Source organism: Callorhinus ursinus, unplaced genomic scaffold (genome assembly GCF_003265705.2).
Source record: "Callorhinus ursinus isolate GAN/ISIS: 27379988/994484 unplaced genomic scaffold, GSC_fseal_2.0 scaffold16, whole genome shotgun sequence".
Lineage (NCBI taxonomy): Eukaryota > Metazoa > Chordata > Mammalia > Carnivora > Otariidae > Callorhinus > Callorhinus ursinus.
The window spans coordinates 22,230,256-22,252,091 of record NW_027397078.1 but is presented as its reverse complement, the minus strand read 5'-3'; the positions used below and the strand labels follow the sequence as shown (position 1 = coordinate 22,252,091).

General features: G+C 45.7%; 1 protein-coding gene and 1 long non-coding RNA gene across 2 annotated transcripts; one reads left to right on the top strand and one right to left on the bottom strand.

The window, feature by feature from the left end:
• Positions 1-1,961: 1,961 nt before the first annotated feature.
• Positions 1,962-5,663, bottom strand: LOC141374283 (uncharacterized). Its single transcript, XR_012381043.1, has 3 exons — positions 5,022-5,663; positions 2,990-3,357; positions 1,962-2,640 (listed from the first exon to the last, which is right to left on the bottom strand). It is a non-coding gene; the product is annotated as an uncharacterized lncRNA (long non-coding RNA).
• Positions 5,664-16,244: 10,581 nt separating this feature from the next.
• LOC112812958 (melanoma-associated antigen B4-like) lies at positions 16,245-19,120 on the top strand. Its single transcript, XM_025857914.2, has 2 exons — positions 16,245-16,302; positions 17,670-19,120. The coding sequence occupies exon 2, from the start codon at positions 17,707-17,709 to the stop codon at positions 18,667-18,669; it is 963 nt and encodes a 320-aa protein (XP_025713699.2). The 5' UTR covers positions 16,245-16,302; positions 17,670-17,706; the 3' UTR covers positions 18,670-19,120.
• The last annotated feature ends 2,716 nt before the right edge of the window (positions 19,121-21,836 follow it).

Below are 21,836 nucleotides of genomic sequence, written 5' to 3'. Positions count from 1 at the left end.
TCTTTCATTTTGAAATAATTTTATACTTACGTAGAAATTGTAAAAATAGTGCAGAGAGTTCCTGTGGCTCTTACAACCAGTTCAGCCAAACAAATCTGTTTACATTGTGATAGTTCATTTACCAGAACTCATAGATTGACATTGGTAGAGTTATATTTAACTGCAATCAAATCTGGATTTCACCAGACTCAAGTAGACAGGCAATCAGTGCTTTTTGTTATGTTTCGTTTTCTTTGGTATATAGCTAAAGACATTTTTATCCCATGTATAAATCTGTATGAATTCTACCAGAATACAGACACAGAAATTTCCCCAAACCCCAAAGAAACGCCCTATGTTCCTTCTCTTTTGGGGTTTATTTATTTTTTTTTCATCGTAAGTGTACTCTTTAATCCTTATCCCCCATTTCACCCATTCCCTCCACTGAGCTCCCCTCTGGTAACCATCAGTTTCTTCTCTCTAGTTCAGAGTCGGTTTCTTGGTTCGTCTTGTTTATCCCCCTTGCTCATTTGTTTCTAAATTCCCCATGAGTGAGATCATAAGGCATTTGTCTTTCCCTGATTGATTTCATTTAGCATTATACTCTAGCTCCATCCACATCATTACAAATGGCAAGCTTTCATTCCTTTTTGATGACTAATATTCCGTTGTGGGTATGTATGTATGCATGTATATATAATCTATCTACATACACCACGTCTTCTTTAGCCACTAAACAATCAGTGGACACTTGGGCTGCTTCCATAGTGTGGCTGTTGTAAATAATGCTGGCATGAACATCGGGGTGCATGTATCGTATTTGAATTATTGTATTTGTATATTTTGGTAAATACCCAGTAGCGTGATTACTGGATCATAGGGTAGTTCTATTTTTAGTGTTCCTTCCTTATTATAATCACAGCAAATGTAATCCTTGGCAACCACTGATCTATTCCCTATTAGTATAATTTTTCTTTTCTGAAAATGTTATACAAATGGCATTAAAAATTACATAATTTTATGAAATGGGCTTTTTCAGTTGGCCTAATGCACTTGGGATCCATCCAAGTGTGAGGATAAATAGTATAGCCCTTTTGACTGCTGAATAGTATTCCCAGTACAACAGTTTATCCATTTATTCACTGAAGGAGATTGGGGTTACCTCTGGTTTGGGGCTATTACAAATACAGTCGTTATGTACATTTGTGTATGGTGTTTTGTGCGAACATCTATTTTCATTTCTCTAGGGTAAATTTTCGGAAGGGGCTTGTTCCCTCATATGTTTAATTTTGTAAGAAACGAGTAAGTTGATTTCCAGAGATCCTGGACCATGTTACACTCTCACCATCAGTGAATGTCAGCTCTACTTGTTCAATACCCACATCAGCACTTGCTATTTTCAGTAATTTCTACTTTACCTATCCTAGTAGGTAAGTGGCAGTGTGTTGTTGTGGCTTAAAATTACATTATACTAATGGATAATGGCGTGAATATTTTGTCATCTCCTTATTTACTATCCATATGTCCTCTCTGGTGAACTGCGTGTTCAAGCCTTATGCTCATTTTCTAATTAGATTGTTTCTTGCTGTTAAATATAGGGAACTCTCTTGGGGGTGGGGGGTGGCGGACGAGATGCATGTGATGAAAGTGTCTTTAGCTATATGCCAAAGAAAACAAAACACAAATCTTTGATCAGATAGGTGATTGGCAAGTATTTTCCCCCAGCACGTGGTGGAGGTGAGCTGTGTGCTTTAAAGTTGGGGTGGTTGTGTAGCCTGCAATAAATGCATAGGACATCATCAGTGGAGGAAAAATTTTAAAATTCTGCCCGTGTATCTTCCCAGTGGGTCTTGGGACAAACGGTTTCTCTTGTCTCATTATGTGAATCTGAGAGGGTGCCAGAGACCACGGCTGTCGGTATCCATGGGTTCGCATAAGAAGAGCACATCCGAAACCTCCTTAGAGGTAAGTATGGCCTTTATCATTATTTTAATATAGTGTATGGGTTAGAATTAGCAAACGTCACAGTAAATCACACTTAGTAAGGCTAGTGTTTTTTTTTTCAGCCAACTTTTGTATACAGATATGCACGCATACTCACAGACACACATAACTGGTAGATACTCATGCTGAGACTTTCTCATCAAGAAGGTAACTTTGTTGGTACAGTTCCTTTTGCTCAAATATAAAATGAACACGTGTTACGAAGGCAGACATGCTGAAAAGAATACAAGGAGCTCTTCCTTGTGACCTTCTGGAATGCCTCTGAACACTTGGGAGCTAGTCTTTTGCCTTAACTTCAAAGACGTGTACTCCACCAAGCATTTCTATGGCCTTGTCAGCAAACCGGACATCACTAGCGATGGGAGCTTGAATGGTGGCAGCAACTGCCCAAGACTGGGCTCCAGCTGACTCTCCTGGGCGTGACCTTCATGAAGGGCAACTGCTGCGCTGAGGAGCAGATCTCAGAATTCCGGAATATAATGGCGATGCAGGCCGGAAGGAAGCACTTCCATCTGTGGGAGCCCAGGATGCTCATGACCAGCGATTTGGTGCAGCAAAAGTACCCCGAGTACCACCAGGTGCCAGACAGAGAGCCTCCATGCTCTGAGAGCCTGTGGGTCCCCGAGAGCCCATGGGGAGACCAGAAAGAGTAAAGTCCTGGAGGTTTGAGAAAGGTCACTTAGAATGTCCACAGTTCCTTCCCATACCAATCTGAGAAGGCTTTCGGAAGTGAGGAAGAGAGAGCAAAAGAGACTTGTAGCAAGGGTTGGCTGGTTTCTTTAGTTTTTTTAGTTTGTGGTTGAAGACCACAGTCTCAGGATTCCCTTCGCCCCACACAGACACCACTACACACTCCTTTCCCTTCTTCTCCCGCCCCCTCCCCCCCATTCCCATCCCTTCAGCGTGCGTGCACATGCACACGCACACTCTGCACTCTCCCCTCCTACACAGAGTATGTCCCTTCCCTCCACCACACACACACACACACACACACAGAATAGACTACCGTCTTTTTTCATCTCTCGTGCCATTCTTTTCATGGTCTGTCTTTTGTTGTGCAGAAGCTGTTCCGTCAGCCCTTAGTTCTCCTTCAGAAGGAATTGTTCTATAAATAGGTGTCGCTTTGGCATCTCCATGGAGGAGGTGAGTTCAGGGTCTTCATACAGCACCTTCTTGGACAAGAACTCTTTTATTGTTGGGTGGCAGGTTTAAGAGTAAGAGATACGTAATTTCAAAAGAAATTTGGCAACTCTTCCCTCTTATTTTATGATCTGGAACAGGCTATCACTGCACTGAGTAGGTGCTTCTTTGGAAAGTTGTTGGGCTTCAGAGATAGGTGACGTGTGGCTTTCCTAATACTTTCAGTCCGTCACTCTGTAAAATTAAAAGATGCATATGTGAATTTGCTTAACGTATCCAAGAACGCAGGGGAAATTAAAACTTAAATTAGGTAACCTCGAGGTCGCTTGGGACTTTGTGTCTCGGGCCAGCTGGAAGCTACGAGGTATCAGGGTCCTAGAAGACGATGGAAAGTTGCAAGTCCAGGTGAGAGCAGGTAAGTGTCCATTTGGACACTTGGGAAAGCAGCTTGTCAGTGGAAAGGAAGGTGAGGCAAGGCCGGGGGAGCCCCTCAGATGCTGTGTCTCAGTGTTGAGAGACTAAAGCACAGGATGTAGGAGGGCTCTTCACAGTTACTCTTGAATCCTGGATAAACTAGAAATAAAGTTTCCACTGGGAGAGGTAAGGTAGGTGTTAGAAGTACCTGCCTCTGTGCATTCCATCATGGTTAACTCCAAATACAAATGCTGGCTTCCATAAAGAAAAAAAAGGAAAGATGAGGGGCACCTGGCTGGTTCAGTCGGTAGCGTGTATGACTCTTGATCCTCGGGGTCATGAGTTAGAGCCCCACGTTGGGGGTAGAGATTACTTAAAAATGAAGGATGACTCAGAGGATGGATACAAGAACCCCGAGATGGAGGTGAGAGCCTGGGGAATTATGCTGAGGCTTTGAAATCTAATCAAGGAACTGACAGCAGTTGCTCAGTGGTATTTCAGAAGTGCTACTGTCCACTGACTCTTGGGCGTCCCATTTGCCTGTTTCTAAACAACAGTGTCTACAGATGTGACCCTATTCCTATGCTGCCGTTGTACAGGGGATGTGTGAGGACAGATGACCTAGCTCCTCGCTTCACAGGTCCACAGAGAGAGATTTACCCTGCCCAACTGGTATGCTTAAGAAACTTCCCCCCAAGAGCCTCATCATCTGCAGCTAGACTTAGGGATTTAGAGGATGAGGCTTGGATTTTGAGCTGATGCTGTAGTGGGATAAGATGTTTTGGGATCTGGGGAGAGGGTGAATGAATTTTACATAAAGTAGGAACATGAGACATTGGGGCCCAGCGGGTGGACTGTGGCAGTCAGAGTCTCATGGCGCTCTGATCCCCATCTCCTGGTAATGGTGCTTTTGTGTACTCCTATCCTTAAGGTCAGGTAGGGCCTGAGACTTGCTTCTAACCAAGACATTCTAGCAAAGGTGAGGAGACGTCACCCCCATGATTACATGACATTTTATGTGCTGGGGAAATAATGAGAAGCAAACTTTCGTGCTGACTCAAAAATTCATCTCCACACAAAGAAGAGGAAAATAAAAAACAAATCAAACTTAACTTAGTAAGGAGAGACATTCCTTCATAAGGGATAACTGCAAAGGTAGAAAGGGAACTATTATAGTAGGGAGAACCCACACCCATAAGATCTGCACGGATGTCAAGCATGAGGTGGGCCAAAAGAGTTTTCCATTTGGAGAGAGGATACACCAAGCTGTGTGTGTGTGGAAGCAGGATAAACGATGGTGTGATTGGACAGAAGATCAGAGAGTGTTTTACCCTGAGGCCAGCCTGTTTGCAAAAACGGGTTGTAGGCTGGCTCAGTTGAGGGTGGGCCTGCAGGAGGAAGAGAAGCTTAACCAAAGTTGGGCTAACCATTTATGAGGCCAAGAGTGGGATTTCTGAGGATCTAAGAGCAGCCAAGTGTCTTACCTAACTCATACGGAGGATGGAGCTTTGAGGCAAGCTGTTCCCGGGAACACAGAGGCGGGGGACTGCCTAACCTTCACTGTTGTCCCGGATCACAGGGCTCAGGTAGTATTCAACATTATCATGGAGGAAAGAACAAAGTTTTATTACTAAATAAGCATTAAACTGGACTATCATGTACATCCCAGGCAAGCAACTGAAGAAAAAGCAAAGTCAAAAAGAAACCTTACTCTTCCATGTGTCCAAGCAGCTACGACCCATTCTATACGTTTCCTCAAGAGGAAAGATAACTAGTCCACAAGGAAGAGGACTTGATGGGTCCACCTGTCACACCTCTTTCTTCCTAAATGCACATGGTCACTGGGGTGGTCCTCTGTGATAGCCTTTATCCAAAGGAAAACGTTCCTGGCATGTAAAATTGGTAAGAAGCTTCTTCAGCTTTTCCAAGAGAAAGGTTTTCTATTTACACTTTTTCTAAAGTAAATGCTATTTAAAGAGGAGCAGGGGCGGGCGCCTGGGTGGCTCAGTTGGTTAAGCGACTGCCTTTGGCTCAGGTCATGATCGCAGGGTCCTGGGATCGAGCCCCACATCGGGCTCCCTGCTCGGCGGGAAGCCTGCATCTCCCTCTCCCACTCCCCCTGCTTGTGTTCCCTCTCTCTCTCTCTCTATTAAATAAATAAAAATCTTTAATAAAAAAAAAAAGCAGGGGCGGGCGTCTGGGTGGCTCAGTTGGTTAAGCGACTGCCTTCGGCTCAGGTCATGATCCTGGAGTCCCTGGATCGAGTCCCGCATCAGGCTCCCTGCTCGAGCAGGGAGTCTGCTTCTCCATCTGGCCCTCCCCCCCTTTTTGTGGCACCAGAAGAATAAAACTTTTTTTATTTTTAACTTATTTATCCTTATAATACCCTACCTTTGTTACTACAAAGTAGTAACAGTACAGTTTTACAAATTCTCTCCACTGCCACTTCTACCTTTCTCTGGGCACATTGCAGCCATCTAAATAGCCAGTAAGTCCATAGTAAATTATAATGCAAGGCAATTACAAAAATAAAGTAGGATAAATTCAGTACATTATTTGCCTTGGGGGAAAAAAACCTTTAAATATATCATACTAATAGCAGATGGTTAAAGCAGATTCTTGATTATCACATGCAAAACTTCTCCATCATATATTAATTTTATAAATTGTTGTGATGCTTTATTGCCTAAGTTAACTGTCTGAGTACTATTTTGTAATTCCTTATAAAATATTACCCAACTCTAGAGCCTGGTAATCTAAATTTTTAACTAAGAGTTGTATTTCTCCTGAGTTTCCCTTAGTCATGTAAGTAACATCTACATTATGGCTTACACCCTTCAGTAACTGCTCCATCTCCCCAAATAATTTTTCCCACATGTGAACACAGACACCCATGGCCATTATCTAGTATCAAAATCTGATTAGGAGATGCCTGTCAAAAGGTACAGTTTGAGTCTTTGGTGTTTACTTTCTGTACATGACTATTTTTAAGCCTTGAGGATAAGCCTCTAGGAGTAAATAGAGAGCCTTCGTTTATCTCTATATACTGGGGCTGGAGAGAACTTGCATCCTAAAGTGAATGGAGTGACACTTGGTCTGTCCTCCTAAGTAACAGATTTGTTCCAGGCCAGGGCCTGCTGGCTGGACCATACGGCCCCGCCTCTCAGACCAGGTCCACCTGCTTGGGGGCCGGGTGGTCCACAGGGCGCCCGAGGGGCAGGGAAGGATATTACTTCAGCTTGTAGCCCAGCTCCCACGCTGCTCACAGCCACTAAATGTCTGGTCAATAAACAGGCTGCCCCACCTGAAAAGAAAAAACCACAAAAAAACAAATGCTGGTGGTCCCAATAGGAAGGGCTGGTTTTTCTCATATTGAAGTAAGAAAAATGTAAGTTATGTGGTCTTTTGGTTAACCTTCTCATACTGACATTTATCAGCTTAACACCTTTTTTTTTTGTTTGCTTTGTCCCAAGTGACTAGTTCAACTACTCTTGATCCTGTTGCCTTCATATGAGGGCATCATCTTTTATTCAAGCTCTCAATTATTCTGTAATCATTTTTCTTTATCATACTGCTTTCCTATCTACTGGGTGTGTGGATGACATGGGAATCTTGTAGGTCGAATCTTGGCTAAGACATAAAGTGGACCCAGGCTAGAGCATGACCTACACAAACCTGTGTCCTCAAACAGCGCAGGTAATTCATTAGCAGTTAACAAAGTTATGCCTCAGTCCCTCTGTGCAGGGAAATCTACTAACGAAGGCAACAACGCAGCTAAAAGATCACTGCCTCCTTCCTTCCAGGATTTGATTTAATGTGGGGAAAAATAAAGAGAAGCAGGGGAGCAGAGAGTGCGAATAGCCAAGAAAAGGGCCTTTAATTCCTCTTTTGTTTTTTTTCCTTCTGGCTATTCAAGTCATATTTAACTTTCCCATATGAATGATATGAATCCCATGCATACCAATAACTCATTTGGTTGAGATGAGGCCCTCTTGAGAACATCTGTGTATATGTTAATTTATGCAAATTAAAAGAAGTGTCAGGCTACTGCAAGACTAGATTCTTAGAGGTATACCATTCCTAATGTGACAGAGAGAGGACATGTTAAAGACAAAGAACTGTAGGTAACATTCCCAGCTTCCCATATTTTTCCATAATCAAAGCTAATGGTGATCCTAATGTGATTTTAGAGCCCATATTCTCATGCTTATTTTATAGAAAAATCTTGAATTCGGAGAGGTTGGTTTTTCTGACAAGTGTTCCAAAAGAGCAGAGAGCTAGTAGGGAGACACTATGAGTTAAGGTCTCTTACCTGACTATTGGGTGTCCGCAGAACTTATTCACGCGATTCAGGAACTTCCAGAAGTCTTATCCTCATTGCCAAATTTGTTGGGGTAGTTAATTGAAAACAAAATCTCCTGCCAACTCAGAAATGCCTCTCCACAAAACATAGGAAAGAGAGAAAACAGTTTTATTATTTAATAAGCATTGAACCAGAATGTGACACCCATGACATTGCTAAAGATATTGCTAAGACAGAAAGCTATCTCACCCTTTTATATAGCCAAATAGATATAACCCATTACATCCATGATCTTAAGCTAACAGTAACTATTCCTCAAGTAAGAGGACTTGGCAGCATCATTTACTACACATAGTTCATCCTAAAATCGCCTGGTAATTTGGGGCAGGGGAGAGCATCTTTGTTAGCTAATTGCCTTTATCCAAATGGAAAAAAAGAAAAACAACTTCTCATTTCTTTATGACAGGAGACAGTTTTTTACAACTTGGAAACAGGCGCTGAAGTTAAACTTTCATGGAGACTGGAAGATAGGGGTGCTATTTTACTTAATGTTCACATTTCAAGGGCCTGACTTCCAGTTACTTGAGAAAAAATTGCTAGGCTGTAAACTGGCAAGAAGCGTGATCAGCTCTTAAGAGTTACAAAGATCTCAGTGAAGCAGAGCAAGTAGTACAAGTATTCTAAAATAACTGCTCTAAAAGGAGTCGCATTTCTTGATTCACACGAGGAAGACTTGAATTTTTTCTTATTTTTTTACTGAGGTATAATCGACATAGTATTTTATTAGTTTTAGGTGTACATGATTCAGTATTTGTACTTTTTACTTATTTTAAATTTTTATTTGTCCTTATGTATGTCAAAGGGGATATGGGACTCCCCTGACTCTCGGTATTAACACTCCATTTTGTTAACAGAAATGCTCTTGCTATGCGGGTGGCCCTCAAGAAAAAGCCTGTCACGCTGTCAAGTGCCTGTGGAGGGGGCCAGTGTGGGATGGGTCACGTGCCAAGGAACTGCAGCCTGGACTCTAACCAACAGCCAGCAGCAACAACCAAAACAACAAAACGACAAAAACTTCTGAGCGCCATTGCCAACAATGTGAGTGAGCTCAGATTCATCTCTAGGTTAGCCTTCAGATGACCACGCAGCTCACATGACACCTTGAATGCAGCTAGGTGAGACTCTAAAGCAGAGACCACAGTTGACTCTTACCTGGACATCTTACACCTAGAAACTGTGAGATAATAAATTTGTGTTTATCCTGCTAAATCAGTGCTGATTTGTTATGCAGCAGCAGTAGAAAATGAAGACAAGGGACACCTGGGTGGCTCAGTCCGTTAAGCGTCTGCCTTCGGCTCGGGTCATGATCTCAGGGTCCTGGGATTGGGTCCCAGGCTCCCTGCTCAGTGGGGACCCTGCTTCTCCCTATGCCTGCCACTCCCCCTGCTTGTGCGTGTGCACTCTCTTGCTCTCTCTCTGGCAAATAAATAAAAATCTTAAAAAAAAAAAAAAAGAAGACAATAGTCAACCATATTTACCTGAATATTAACTCTTTCTTTCAGTCTTTCTTCATCCCTTGTATACCAAGGTTCTAAGCCTAAAGTAGTTACCTGGACAGGTAAAAATAGGTTCGTGAAACATTTGAGTAAGTATGTAGGAACTGTTCACTCTGTCAAGGTTGAGGGTACCTGGAAGAATGTAAAGCCAAGGTAAAGGCAGGCTGTGTTCTGGGCTGAGAGCTGCCCGTGATCATGAGTATATCAATGAGATAAGCAAGACAGCACCATCTTCCTGCATTTCCCCTCAACTTCAGACCCTGTGGACTTATTTCTGGATGACTCTTTCCACATTTAAGGACAGACTGTCAGACTTTAGTCTTTCTCACTAGAATTCCAGATACCATTTAGACTGTGGAGAGTCCACATTTACACGCCTCCAGGGCACAACCCACCCTGACTGGTAGGTCACTTGCTAGAGGAGGAAGTGCTCACAATGAACTCAGTCAAAGCTGTCTGCCCACTGTGGAATCTCGGTCACTCCCTGCTTCCTGATCCCCCTCTGCTCAGAGTAGCCCTGATGACAACAAGGAGAGAGAGATCCTCCTTGCTCCCTAAGTACTCTAAACCCCAGAATGGGTCTCTACATGAGACCTGATAAGTGGTAGAATCTGCAGGACAATTCCACATGTGCAAAAAAAGGCGAGAGGCCCAAAAAGATCTGAATAGACATTTTGCCAAAGCAGACATCCACATGGCCAACAGACACATGAAAAGATGCTCAACATCATTAATCATCAGGGAAACTAAAAAAGACACAAGGTTAAAAAAAAAAGTATGGAATGCCTCAAAGCATTAAAAATAGAAATACCAAAGGGTCCAATAATTCATTGGCTATTTACCTAAAGAAAACAAAAACTAATTCAGAAAGATCTATGCACCTCTATGTTAATAGCATTATTTACAATAGCCAAGATATGGAAGCAACCTAAGTGTCCATCAATAGACAAATGGATAAGGAAAATATTTTACACACATACACACAGGAGTATTAGCCATAAAAAAGGATGCGATTGTGTCATTTGAGACAACACGGATGGACCTAGAGAGAATCATGCTACTGAAATAAGTGAGACTGAGAAATACCACAGGATTCCATTCATAAGTAGAGTCTAAAAAAACAAAACAACCAACCAAAAGCAACTCCAAATGAACAAACAAAAAGCAGAATCAGACCTATAAAAACAGAGAACAAACTGATGGTTGCCAGAGGGGAGGGAGGTGGGGGATGGGGAATGGGCAAAATGAATGAAGGGGAGATACGGGATTCCAGTTGTGGAATGAATAAATCATGCGGGGAAAAATGCACAGCATAAGAAATACAGTCAGTGACACTGTAATAGTGATATAATAGGACAGTTGGTAGCTACACTTGTGGCAAACAGAATACATAAACTTGTCAAATCAGTAAGTTGTACACCTGAATCTAATGTAACATTATGGGACAACTCTACTCAAATTAAAAAAAAAAAAGGTTAAAAGAAAAAAGCAACCGGGGGTGGGTGGGGGTGGAGAGTCCCAGGCTCCCAGTTTCCTCACCCCATAGCGGGAGTACTTATTTTGGTGGAGAGGGAGGTGGGACATTGCTCCTATCACATCTGCACAAGCTGGGACCGTCTCTACGTTGCTCACATCTATCTCCTTGGTTCTCTTCAGTGTGTCTGTAATCAGTGCTATACCCCTGGTCACTACTGTCTATAACGCTAGTGTCCCGGTTATGCTTTCTTACAGTCTAGAGACTGACAGGTCAGTCAGGGACTCATGCAGAGGTGGATGGGATGAACGGATCACTGGCCCAGGGAGTTTTCTCCCAAGCTAGCGCTAAGTACACAAGCGCTCCTTTCTGCAAGTGAAGGCCCATAATGGTATCGAGGCCAAATACGCAGGGGACAAGGGGGCTGAAAGAGTTGCCATTTCTTCTCTTCCTCTCCTGCTCACATCATCCCCAGGCCTGTTTTGCAGGTGACTGATGTCCCCAAGTTCTTTGATCTCTTTCCCTCCAAATCTCCTACTTGACCCATGCTGGTGTCTTTCTAGTTGACAGACTACGCAGTCTTTTTGCTCTTCTTGCCTGTGATGTAAGGTTGAAAATTGTTATATGTAATGGAAGGTGTTTAATCCCTTCTAGAATTGAATTTTGTGTCTAGCATGAGGGAAATGGATTTCCAGGTGCTCCACTGTCCTTAGTAAAAAAAAAAAAAAAACCAAAAAAAAAAACACCTGTTCTTTCTCTACTTCTCTACAATGACAGTTTTAATAATCAGAAGTTCATGTGTAAGTGGGTGTTGTGGGACACTCTCTTCAGTTCTATTGGTCTCTTTGTTCGTATTGGCAAATAGAGCACACATTTTTAATTACGGTTTTTAAAAAATAATTCTTTATCAAGAGCTCTTTCACTGTTCTTGGTAATTTGTATATAAATTTATTTTTTTAATTTTTTTAAAGATTTTATTTATTTGAGAGAGAGAATGAGATAGCATGAGGCGGGGAGGGTCAGAGGGAGAAGCAGACTCCCCGCTGAGCAGGGAGCCCGATGCAGGACTCGATCCCGGGACTCCAGGAACATGACCTGAGCCAAAGGCAGTCGCTTAACCAACTGAGCCACCCAGGCGCCCTGTAAATAAAGTTTAGAATCAGCTTGTCAAATTTCATATACAAAAGCTATGTAGTTTCTTTTGGGGAGACTGGGTATTTATCTACACTGTAGATTACATTTGGGCAGAATTAACATGTTTACAGTATTGAGTACTCCTTTCCACGAATAGGATAATCCTCTAGTTACTCAGTAGCTGTATGTGTTTCATTTTTATTATGTCTTTTATATCTAAATACATATATTAAATGCCCGGTATTCATGATGGTACTTTAGAAGTTATAGTTTCTTAATATGGTCAAACTGCTGTTGCTGCAGAAATAAAGTGTATGTTTTTATACTGATCTCTTAAGAACTCTTACAAATACTATTGATTTAATAGTTTATCTTTATTATTTGTGATTTTTGTAGGTATCCTTTACTTGTAACATATGTGCTTTTATCATGAATGAGTGATAAATTTCCTAAAACGCTATGATTGATTTTTTTTCTTGTGAAATCCTCCTTTCATTCTTAGGAAAAACTTGGATCTATCACATATGTGTGTGTATAGACACGCACACTACAAAATTCCAGGAGTATAATGGAGAGACTTCTTCGACTTTAAAAAATTTTCAAGCACTACACAGAAAGGTCTACAGTATTACCTGTGGGAAACAGCCCAAATGCTACTCGGATATGATAGCACTAAACAGATTTATCAGAAAAATATTTAAAGCATCCCAATGATTCAAGAGTTACCAAAACAGCAGCATATTACACCCAGATAATTAGACGGCAGAAATAATGAAGACAAATGCAGAAATGATGAATTAGATGACAGCAGAGCCAACTAATGAAAGTCAGTTCTTTACAAACATTTCTGTAACACCTTCTGTAGGTCTTACCAGTTACAAAAGAAAGAAGCAGAAACAAGTGATATTAAATAAAATTCTACAAAGTGTACATGTAGAAGAGATTTACAGGCTGTAATTAACACTATAAATACTTTCACCATTCTGTCAGGGTAACAAATGGTAGATAAGGAAAAGGGTCTACCTAGAGAATTATTTTAGCTAATAGAAACAAAGGAATGAAAGAATTACCATTCGGCAGCCCCTAATGGATTAATGGATGAGGGTGATGATCCTCAGTGATTGCTAACACCACCAAAAAGGGGATCCCAAACATTATGTATCTGCTAATGTAAGTGCACAGTGGCCCCTCTGGAGTAGTGTTACCAATAAACAAAGTGTGATCTGATTAAGCTTCTTCCTGTTACTGCTGAGTATTGTTGATGCTGAGTGCCACGGACACGGGGTTCAATATTCTGTTCTCTGTACAGTGTTGTACATGTTTGAGAATTTCAATGATAATGTGATTTTATTTTAAATAGCATGCCTTTAAATTTAAAAATCCAAGAGAAATGGACTATTTTTCAGCAAAATAGAAATGATTAAATAGGTTCATACAGAAATAGAAAACTTATTTTAGCCATAAAAACTAAAATTGTAGGTAAAACACAAGGTGCCCTCAAAATGTTCCCGGACCAGCCAAATTTGGTCTCCTTACACCAAATGGTGAAGGAGAAACGAACAAAACTTCTACAAAAACTCTTTCAAACCATACAAAAAGAAGGGAAATGACTCACCCACTCTAACACCTTAGCTCTCCTTGATACAAAGACCAAATAAAGATACCCTGAAAAAAAAAAGAGCACTTCACCTGGGCTCACTCCTACTCAGACAAATAACATAAACAACTCCATAGCATATGCAATACAGGGGCCAATAAAGACATAAGTTGCATCAGAGGAATGCAAAGATGGTATCAATTTAGAAAATATGAATCAGAATTCACTACACTAAGGGGAGGAAAAGCATCTGACAACATGTAGGGGTAAACAAAAAGCTGCTGACAGACATTCCACACCATTTCATGGTAATAACTTTTAGCAAACTTTTAAGAATGGAATTTCCATATCGTAAAAGCATCAGCAAATATACATAAATGTGAAATATTAGAAGCATTCCCAATGAAGTTTGGAAAAACACAGAATTACGGTCCCACAAACTTGGATGTGAATGTACAGCAGGGCACAGCCATGCACAAGAATAAAAAAAAGAGGTATGGATAATACAGAGAAACATAACAACAGGACTAATCTCATAACTAAAATATCTCAAGTAATAAGCAAACACAACATTCAAATATATAAGGATCGTCAAATTGCTAGTATATAGAAAGTCCCTGTAGTAAAATCTGATGCCTGGTCACACAAAATCAATACCGAATTAGAACACATATGGACCATGTACCATTTACAACAGCAACAGTATCTAAAATGTACCTAAAATGAAACCTCACACAACCGCAGATCTTTATGGAGGCAACTAAAAAATTTACTGACAGAGAAATGTCCCAGATGGAGCTGTAAAATATGTTTATTCAGGGGAAGAGAATATTGTAAAGATATAAACTGTTAAATTATTTAAAGGTTCAGAGCCTTACTTGTAGCTTCGAAGATGAACACTGATCGCAGGCTGCTGTTCCCTGTGCCCAGAATCAACGCTTGGAAAAACTAAAGGAATAAACAAAACAGTATCAACAACAATGATACTGCGAAACACCTGAGGGGCACTAGGTGTGCACTGAACTAGGACTTGTGTGCGGGCAGGCCCTGAAGTTGAGACAGGACTGTAGAAGACAGCATTGGTGGTTGGAAAGGCTTTAGGTTTAGCCTTGATTTTTCAGGCATGCCCTGGGATAGTCGATTTCTGCTACTTCACTGAAGGCAGCTCCTCAGGGCCCATGTGCCAGGACTACAGGGTAATATCAGGGCAGGACCAAAGTCTGGATTGCTTGAGGTGGGTCTGAGTCAATGAGTCCTAATAACTAGCTGAAATTTCTTTTGTTGGTGAGGACTGGGCTGTTAATTTTTATAGTCATCTTAATAGATTGTAAGGCATGAATAAAAACAGAATAGAAAGAACACATAGGATCTAGTCTCTTAGTAAATTTCAGGTAAATAATACATTATTATTAACTATAGTCAATGTGCTGTACAGGTTTCCAGAACTTACTCATACCTGAAAGACTGTACCCTATCATCAGTATCTCCCCCTCTTCTGTCACCCCCGCCCCCGCCTCTGGTAACCACCATTCTCCTCTGTTACTGTGAGTTATGTCTCTGTTTCCTCTATAGATATCACATGTAATAAGATCATATAATATTTGTCTTTCTGGGTCTGGCCAGTTTCACTTAGCATAATGTCCTCCTCATTCATCCATGTTGTTGAAAATAGCAGGATTTCTTACAACACACATGAAAATGGTAACTATGGAAGGTGATAGGTTGAATAGTTTGTGATAATCATTTCACAATGTATACATACAGGAAAACATCACACCGTATGTGTGTCCATAAAATTTTTATATGTCAAAAACATAAATCTTGAAATAGAATAGCAAGTATCATAGCAATTATGCATAGGGCAAAAAACTTATCCCAGAAACTTTCAGAAATGACAGTGATGTCAGCCAGGAGAGGCTCCAGGGTAAGCTATCAGAATAAGAAGTACCTCAGTTTCTCCATAGGGTTCTTGAGGACCATGGTGGGGCCGGAGGCGGGAGGAAGAGGTTACATTTACAAAAGGGAGGAACTCTAGGACTGTAAAGAACTCAGTGCAAGATCCCTACCCCAGAACCCTAGACCCCAGAGGATTCTCATTTTCCTGAAGCCATCTCTGGAAGACCTTAGGCAGGAGTAGCCCAAAAAGGTATACCTTCAGGTCACATCAGGAGTCACAGGGAGCTGATAGCATTTATCTGAGGCATTGACCTCAAATCAGCAGAACGAGTTTGCCCAGCACCCACACGGGATCAAAGAAACACACTGAGAGACGACTGAGGGAGTTGAGTCCCCACCGAAGTGCACAGGTCCCCCCAAAAGCAAACACCTGCTGTCAGATTAGGGAAGCCCCAGCCATGACACCTAAGCTCACACCCCCGAATACTTCCTACTGGAGGTTGGGAACGAAATGAGACCCTTGGTCTGAGGCCAGCACACTCAGCAGAGCAGAGGGAGAATTCACACAACCTGCTGAGAGGCAGTGACAACACCCTCGCTAATCCAGCGGCAGCCTCCCCTACAATCCAGCACAGCACACACTACCCCCCCCACCCCCCACCCCGCCCACAGAGCCCACCCCCACCCTCCAGGGTCCTCCTGGGGGCCCAGACCCACATGACCGGAAGTGGACCCGTGGCCCTCGAGAACGTCCTCCAAACCACGCCGTGGGCGCTGGGGCCTGGTCGGACAGCTCCTGCCTGGGGTGAGCACAGAGAGCGGTCCCACGGGCGGTTAGGGGTCGACGTCCCAGGAGTCCCGGGTTACAACCGTGGGGACAAGCCCCCGACAGCCCCCGACAGCCCCCCAGCCCCATCTCCCCTGGAAAGAGGGGCCCAACAGACCCTGTCCCGCTCCGCCCCTGCACTCGCGGCTCGGAGGCCCCAATATGGCCGTTAAGCCCCAAGGCCCTTCACTTACCTCGCGGGGTCTCGGGGATCGCAGGCCTTGGCCGGGGGATGCGGGACTCTGGCTCGGCTCAGCCCAGGCAGAGATCCCAGGCCGACTGGCGGGAAGGAGAGGTCCTTCGTGAGGACTGGGGAGACTCCCTACCCCAGAACAGGGGCCACGCAGGGTCCCCGCTCCTGGCCTTGGCCTGGGAGGGTCCGGGCGGCTCTGAGGACTGAGGTGCTCCCTCACGTTGTGCTGCGGAGACTCGGAGAGGTAGGGGCCTTGGTCTAAGGGGCTGGCAGCAGGTGAGCTGAGGGAGGATTTCCAGGTCCTGCCGGACTCAGGCTGAGGGCTGTCAGGCTCCTAAGGAGTCTCCAGGCCCTGCTGCCATTAGCGTGAGTGGCCAGCCGCAGGGCAAGAGACAGCAGCTCCGGGCTCTGCCAGCAGTCAAGGGAGGACCCTGGGTGAGGACCGGGGGAACCACCCCCCTGAAGGGAGGGGGGACCAGAGACAATATGGCCTGTCCCCTCCTGCGGACCCTTAAGATCCCAAGAAAGGAATGTCAGGCTGACACATCCCATCATTTCTCCTATCAGGTCTCAGGCAGGTTAGAGCTTTGATCTGCAGGTGCAGCCCCAGTCAGAGGAAGGGAGGGTCCCAGGTCCTACACGGAGTCCAAGTGGGGATTCTGCATCACTCTGAGGACCCCACGAACTCTGGGCAGAGAGGCCCTCCCATAAGTGTTCATCAGTAGGTGCCCCCGGACTCGAGGGGTGGGCTGAAGTGCTCCCTGCTTTCCTCCTCCAGGGTACCCTGGAAGATCACAGCGTCTCCTTCAGAGCAGGGGAGGGGGGTGGGGGCGCGGGTCTTGCCAACAGTTATTAACAGGACGATCTTGAATGTGAACTGCGAGGACCCCCCACCCGGACACTGGGATCTTCCCTGTCAGGAACACTGGCGTCACCCCAGTAACCCCGGGGCAGGGCTGTCTGCCTGGGGACTCGAGGCTCACACCCCCTTCCTCCACCGGGTGCTCAGGGCCCAGGCTGACCAGGGTAAAGGGAGGCCTGTGGGGGTCCAAGAGCAGTGCCCTGGGGGACCCTGCAGGGGCGGCCGTGGTCAAAGCCAGGGCGGGATCTCTCCGCTGAAGGGGCTCCCCCACCTCACCGTCCCCCTCTCCAGGTGCCCTCGCCACCTACCAGCCCTGCCCAGTGTCGCCATGCCTCAGGGCCAGAAGAGCAAGGTCCCTGCCCGGGAGAAACGCCACCAGGGCCGTGGTGAGGCTCAGAGTGTCGGGGGTGCTCCTGCTGCGGCAGCACCAGCCGCCGCAGCAGAGGAGCCCCCCCGCTGCCCCCCACCCGATGCGGGGGCGATGCCCCCGGGCTCCCCCGAGGCGGGTCCCGCCCCGCAGCCCCAGGGCGCCCCGGCCCCTGGGTCTCCTGGCGCGGGCCCTCCAGGCCCGCCACGTGACCAGGGCGCCGAGAACGCGGCCGCCCCCGCAGCCCCCCCGGCCGCCCACAAAGACCCCCTCACCCGCAAGGCCAGCTTGCTGGTGCAGTTCCTGCTGGAGAAGCACAGCAGCGGGGAGCCCATCACGCGGGCCGCGATGCTGAAGATGGTCAGCAGGAAGTACCGCGAGCACTTCCCCGAGATCTTCAGGCTCGCCTCGGAGCGCATGGATCTGGTCTTCGGGCTCGAGCTCAGGGAGGTCGACGCCCGCAGCCAGTCCTACACCCTGGTCAGCAAGCTGGCCCTCCCGAGCGATGGCACCCTGGGCGGCGGCAACAAGGGGCTGCCCAAGACCGGCCTCCTGATGGCGCTCCTGGGCCTGATCTTCATGAAGGGCAACCGCGCCACCGAGGAGGAGGTCTGGGAGTTCCTCAACATGCTGGGCATGCACCAGGGCAGGAGGCACCTGATCATCGGCGAGCCCCAGAAGCTCATCACCCAAGACCTGGTGCGCCAGGGCTACCTGGAGTACCGCGCGGTGCCCGCCAGCGACCCTCCGCGCCACGAGTTCCTGTGGGGCCCGCGAGCCCGCGCGGAGACCAGCAAGATGCAGGTGCTGCAGGTGCTGGCCAAGATCAACGACACCGTGCCCAGCAGCTTCCCCGCGTTGTACGAGGAGGCGCTGCAAGAGCAGCAGGAGCACGCAGCGGCCCGTGGCTGGCGCCGCGTCTAGTCAAATCAGCTGGGGCGGCTGCTTTTCCTTGCGGTGGAAGAGGGCAGTCGACCTTCCAGGTCGTGCAGAGTCCTAGGGGTTGGAGGGGACAAAGCACAGGTCTTCTTCCTATTTGTTCGAAACGGCTAGCTTCTATAAACACATACACAGTTATATTTATTTAGGTGTTTTCCAATGTTTTTTCTTGGAATAGCTCATTTAGTTCTAGAGTATAAACTTAAGAATGACATGGCTCTCATTTATCGCTGTTTCACAAATGAGAGTTACAGCGTTGGTGTCTATCACAAAGAAAGTCACAAACCATCTATATTGTATTCGTGATCCAAAAGCAGGTAACATGGCACTGCAATAGGGATTTTCATGGAAATGTGGAAGAACCACACAGTAAAAGAGTTAGGAACACATAATGGAGAACAAAATAGTTAAAAAAAAATAAAAGGTGTTTAATTCATGGTTTGCCTTTTCCTTTTAGTCTTAGTAAAAATATAAGATACTTTAATTTTTTTTAGCTTTAGAACATTTGTTTTTGTCCCTGTGCACTGTATATTCTCTGCTATCCACTGGATTAAAAATAAACTTAAATGGGAGGGTGGTATTTTGGGGGGTTCATAATAATAACTGCCATTCATTCAGACCCAATATTTCTTAATGAGTATGCCAAGTGCTTTACATAGTACATAAATGCCAACGTTCCTATAGGATAGAGCTTAGCGAAGTTCACTTACAGATAAACGGCTTGTAAATATCTCAAGTTCACAGGAGTGGTGAGTGACCTCCCTGGGACTGGATCCCTGGTCTGGATTGGTCCGGATCAGTCTAGAGACCCATGCTCTTCCTTTCTTCCCAGCCTGAGCCAGACCTTGTAGCTTCTATTTCGTTTTTCTTCTCATTACTCCAAGATATATGTCATGGGATAAACAAAACCCTGACCCAAAGCAGTGTTTTGGAATACACAGCCGCAGTAATAGTAATGCTGAGTAAATGTGTGAAGAAAGAAAAGAAAAAAATTATATTCAGTGACAATATGATCATCTATATAGGTAATATCAGATAAGCTGAAAAGATCGGGGGCTCTCCAATTTATCCTGCTCTGCCCTTTCTGTGTAGGAAGGAAATCTGTCAGGAGTGAAACTGCCTAAGATGCTGTCTAGCTGGCGCAGAGAAGGAAGAGATCAGGGTGAATCCTCTCTGACAGCTTAACACCCGGGCAGCCCCCGGCCTTGTGTCACAGCTTCCCCATCTCACATCTTCCTAGGGACAGTGTCCCAGTGTCTGCAAGGTTTGCAGTCAGGAACCTGCTCAAGTGTTTGCAGGGATGAGGATTTGCCAGCAGCCTTTCATCAAAGAGACAGAAGACAAAATGAGAACCCTGTATGAATGGGGGGCTAGGCACCAACGGCACAGAATACAGGGAGTGCTGAGAGACCATGCCTTAGCTACTCTCAGACCTAGAGGGCCTCAGGTAGAGCTGCAGCCCGAGCATCCCCTAACTCATTCTTCAAGGTTCTCAGGGATATAAGAACCATGGTTTAAGGGTTGTGTCCTCGGGTCAGTGGGCGGGGGGGGGGGGGGGGGGGGGGGGGAAGGGTCCCAGCCTAACAGGTATCATGGTGAGGACCCTGAATGAGGAATGAGGAACTGCCCATCCCAGAACAGTCGGGGCTCCACAACACATACCCTACTTTCTGCCTTGTGTGGCTATGGTCACCCCTCATTTCCTCTGGTGGGGAGCAGAGGAAGTGACTTCAGAGGGAGGTGAGGTCCTTGGGCCTGTGCAGCAGCTCTGATTCTGCCCACGTACGAGACCCTCATAGGCCTTCATTGTATTTAAGGTGAGGACAATGAGTGCTGGTGAGTGGACCCCCGTAACAGAGCAGGGCACACAGAGGCCTCGGGCAGGGGTAAGCCAGCGAACAGCAGCCTGACTTCTCCCTCCAGTGTCCCCGGAAGGTGACGACCTCGGTGTAAGGCTGGCTGACTTAGTGGAGGAAGGAGCCCCACATGCCACCCAGAGTCAAGGTCAAAAACCTGAGCAAGGACTGAGGGGCTACTAGCTCCAGACGAGTGGGATGTCACAAAATTCTGCCCCTACTATCATCTTTCAGAAGATCCCAACAGCCCTGGACAGACAGGATTCATCCTGACACTTCCAGTCTGGAGCTTCCAGGCAAGTAAAGGCCTTAGTCTGAGGAGTACGGGTTTTTTAGGGGAGTGGAGGGTAGATTCCCAGGTCCGGTCATGAGTCAAGATGAGGACCGTGAATGAGGAGCAAGGGGACCACTCACCCCAGAATCGAGGAGAATGCCCAGAGTCCCACCCTTGCTGTCAGCCCTAGGAGGCCCAGGGCAAAGCTCCCCAGCTGAGGTGTCCCTCTTTCCACAGGAAGTGGTCTCCCGGAGGAGAGGGCCTTTGTCTAATGGGAGCAGCCTCACTCAGTAGAGGGAGGAAACCTACTTCCTAACTGGTGTCAAGTTGATCATTCTAAAGGAGGATAAGGGGACCCCAACCAGAACAGAAGGGGCCACACAGAGCCCTGCCACTGGTGTCTTCCCTCAGTAAAGCCAGGAATGGGGGCATGATGAGTCCCACTCATTTCCTTCTAGGGCCATCTCAGGGAGGTGAGGCACTTGGTCTAAAGAGGAAGCGTCAGGTTAGCAGAGGGAGAAATTCCAGGTCATGCCACAAATGAAGCACAGGGCCCTAAGCACAGAGGGAACCACCCAGATCATAAAAGTGGAGACGCCACAGAATACGTCTCCTACTGTCAGCCACGTGACCACAGGAAGTTTTGCCACGTAAGGCAATCCTAGGTGGTCGGAGGGAATTAATAGGAGTTAGTGTGAGAGAACAGGCCTCCAGGTCATAGAAAGGACCAGAGTGAAAACTAGGGGAAACACCCAACCAGAAAGTGAGAGGAACAGTCTCACCATCCTCTCAGACCTGAGGAGCTCTAGGAAGGAGTATTCAAATGTGTCACCCACTGGCTTCCAGCCCCGGGGGGACTTTGGTCAGAAGGAGGCATCGTAGAATCTTAACAGAGAGGATTATAGGTGTCACCAACCTCACAGCAGTAGAGTACCATAGAGTTTTGTCCCCTGCTATTAGCTCTCAAAACCTCCAAACAGCTGTGACTAGATGCAACTTACCTGACTTCCACTTCTGGGGAC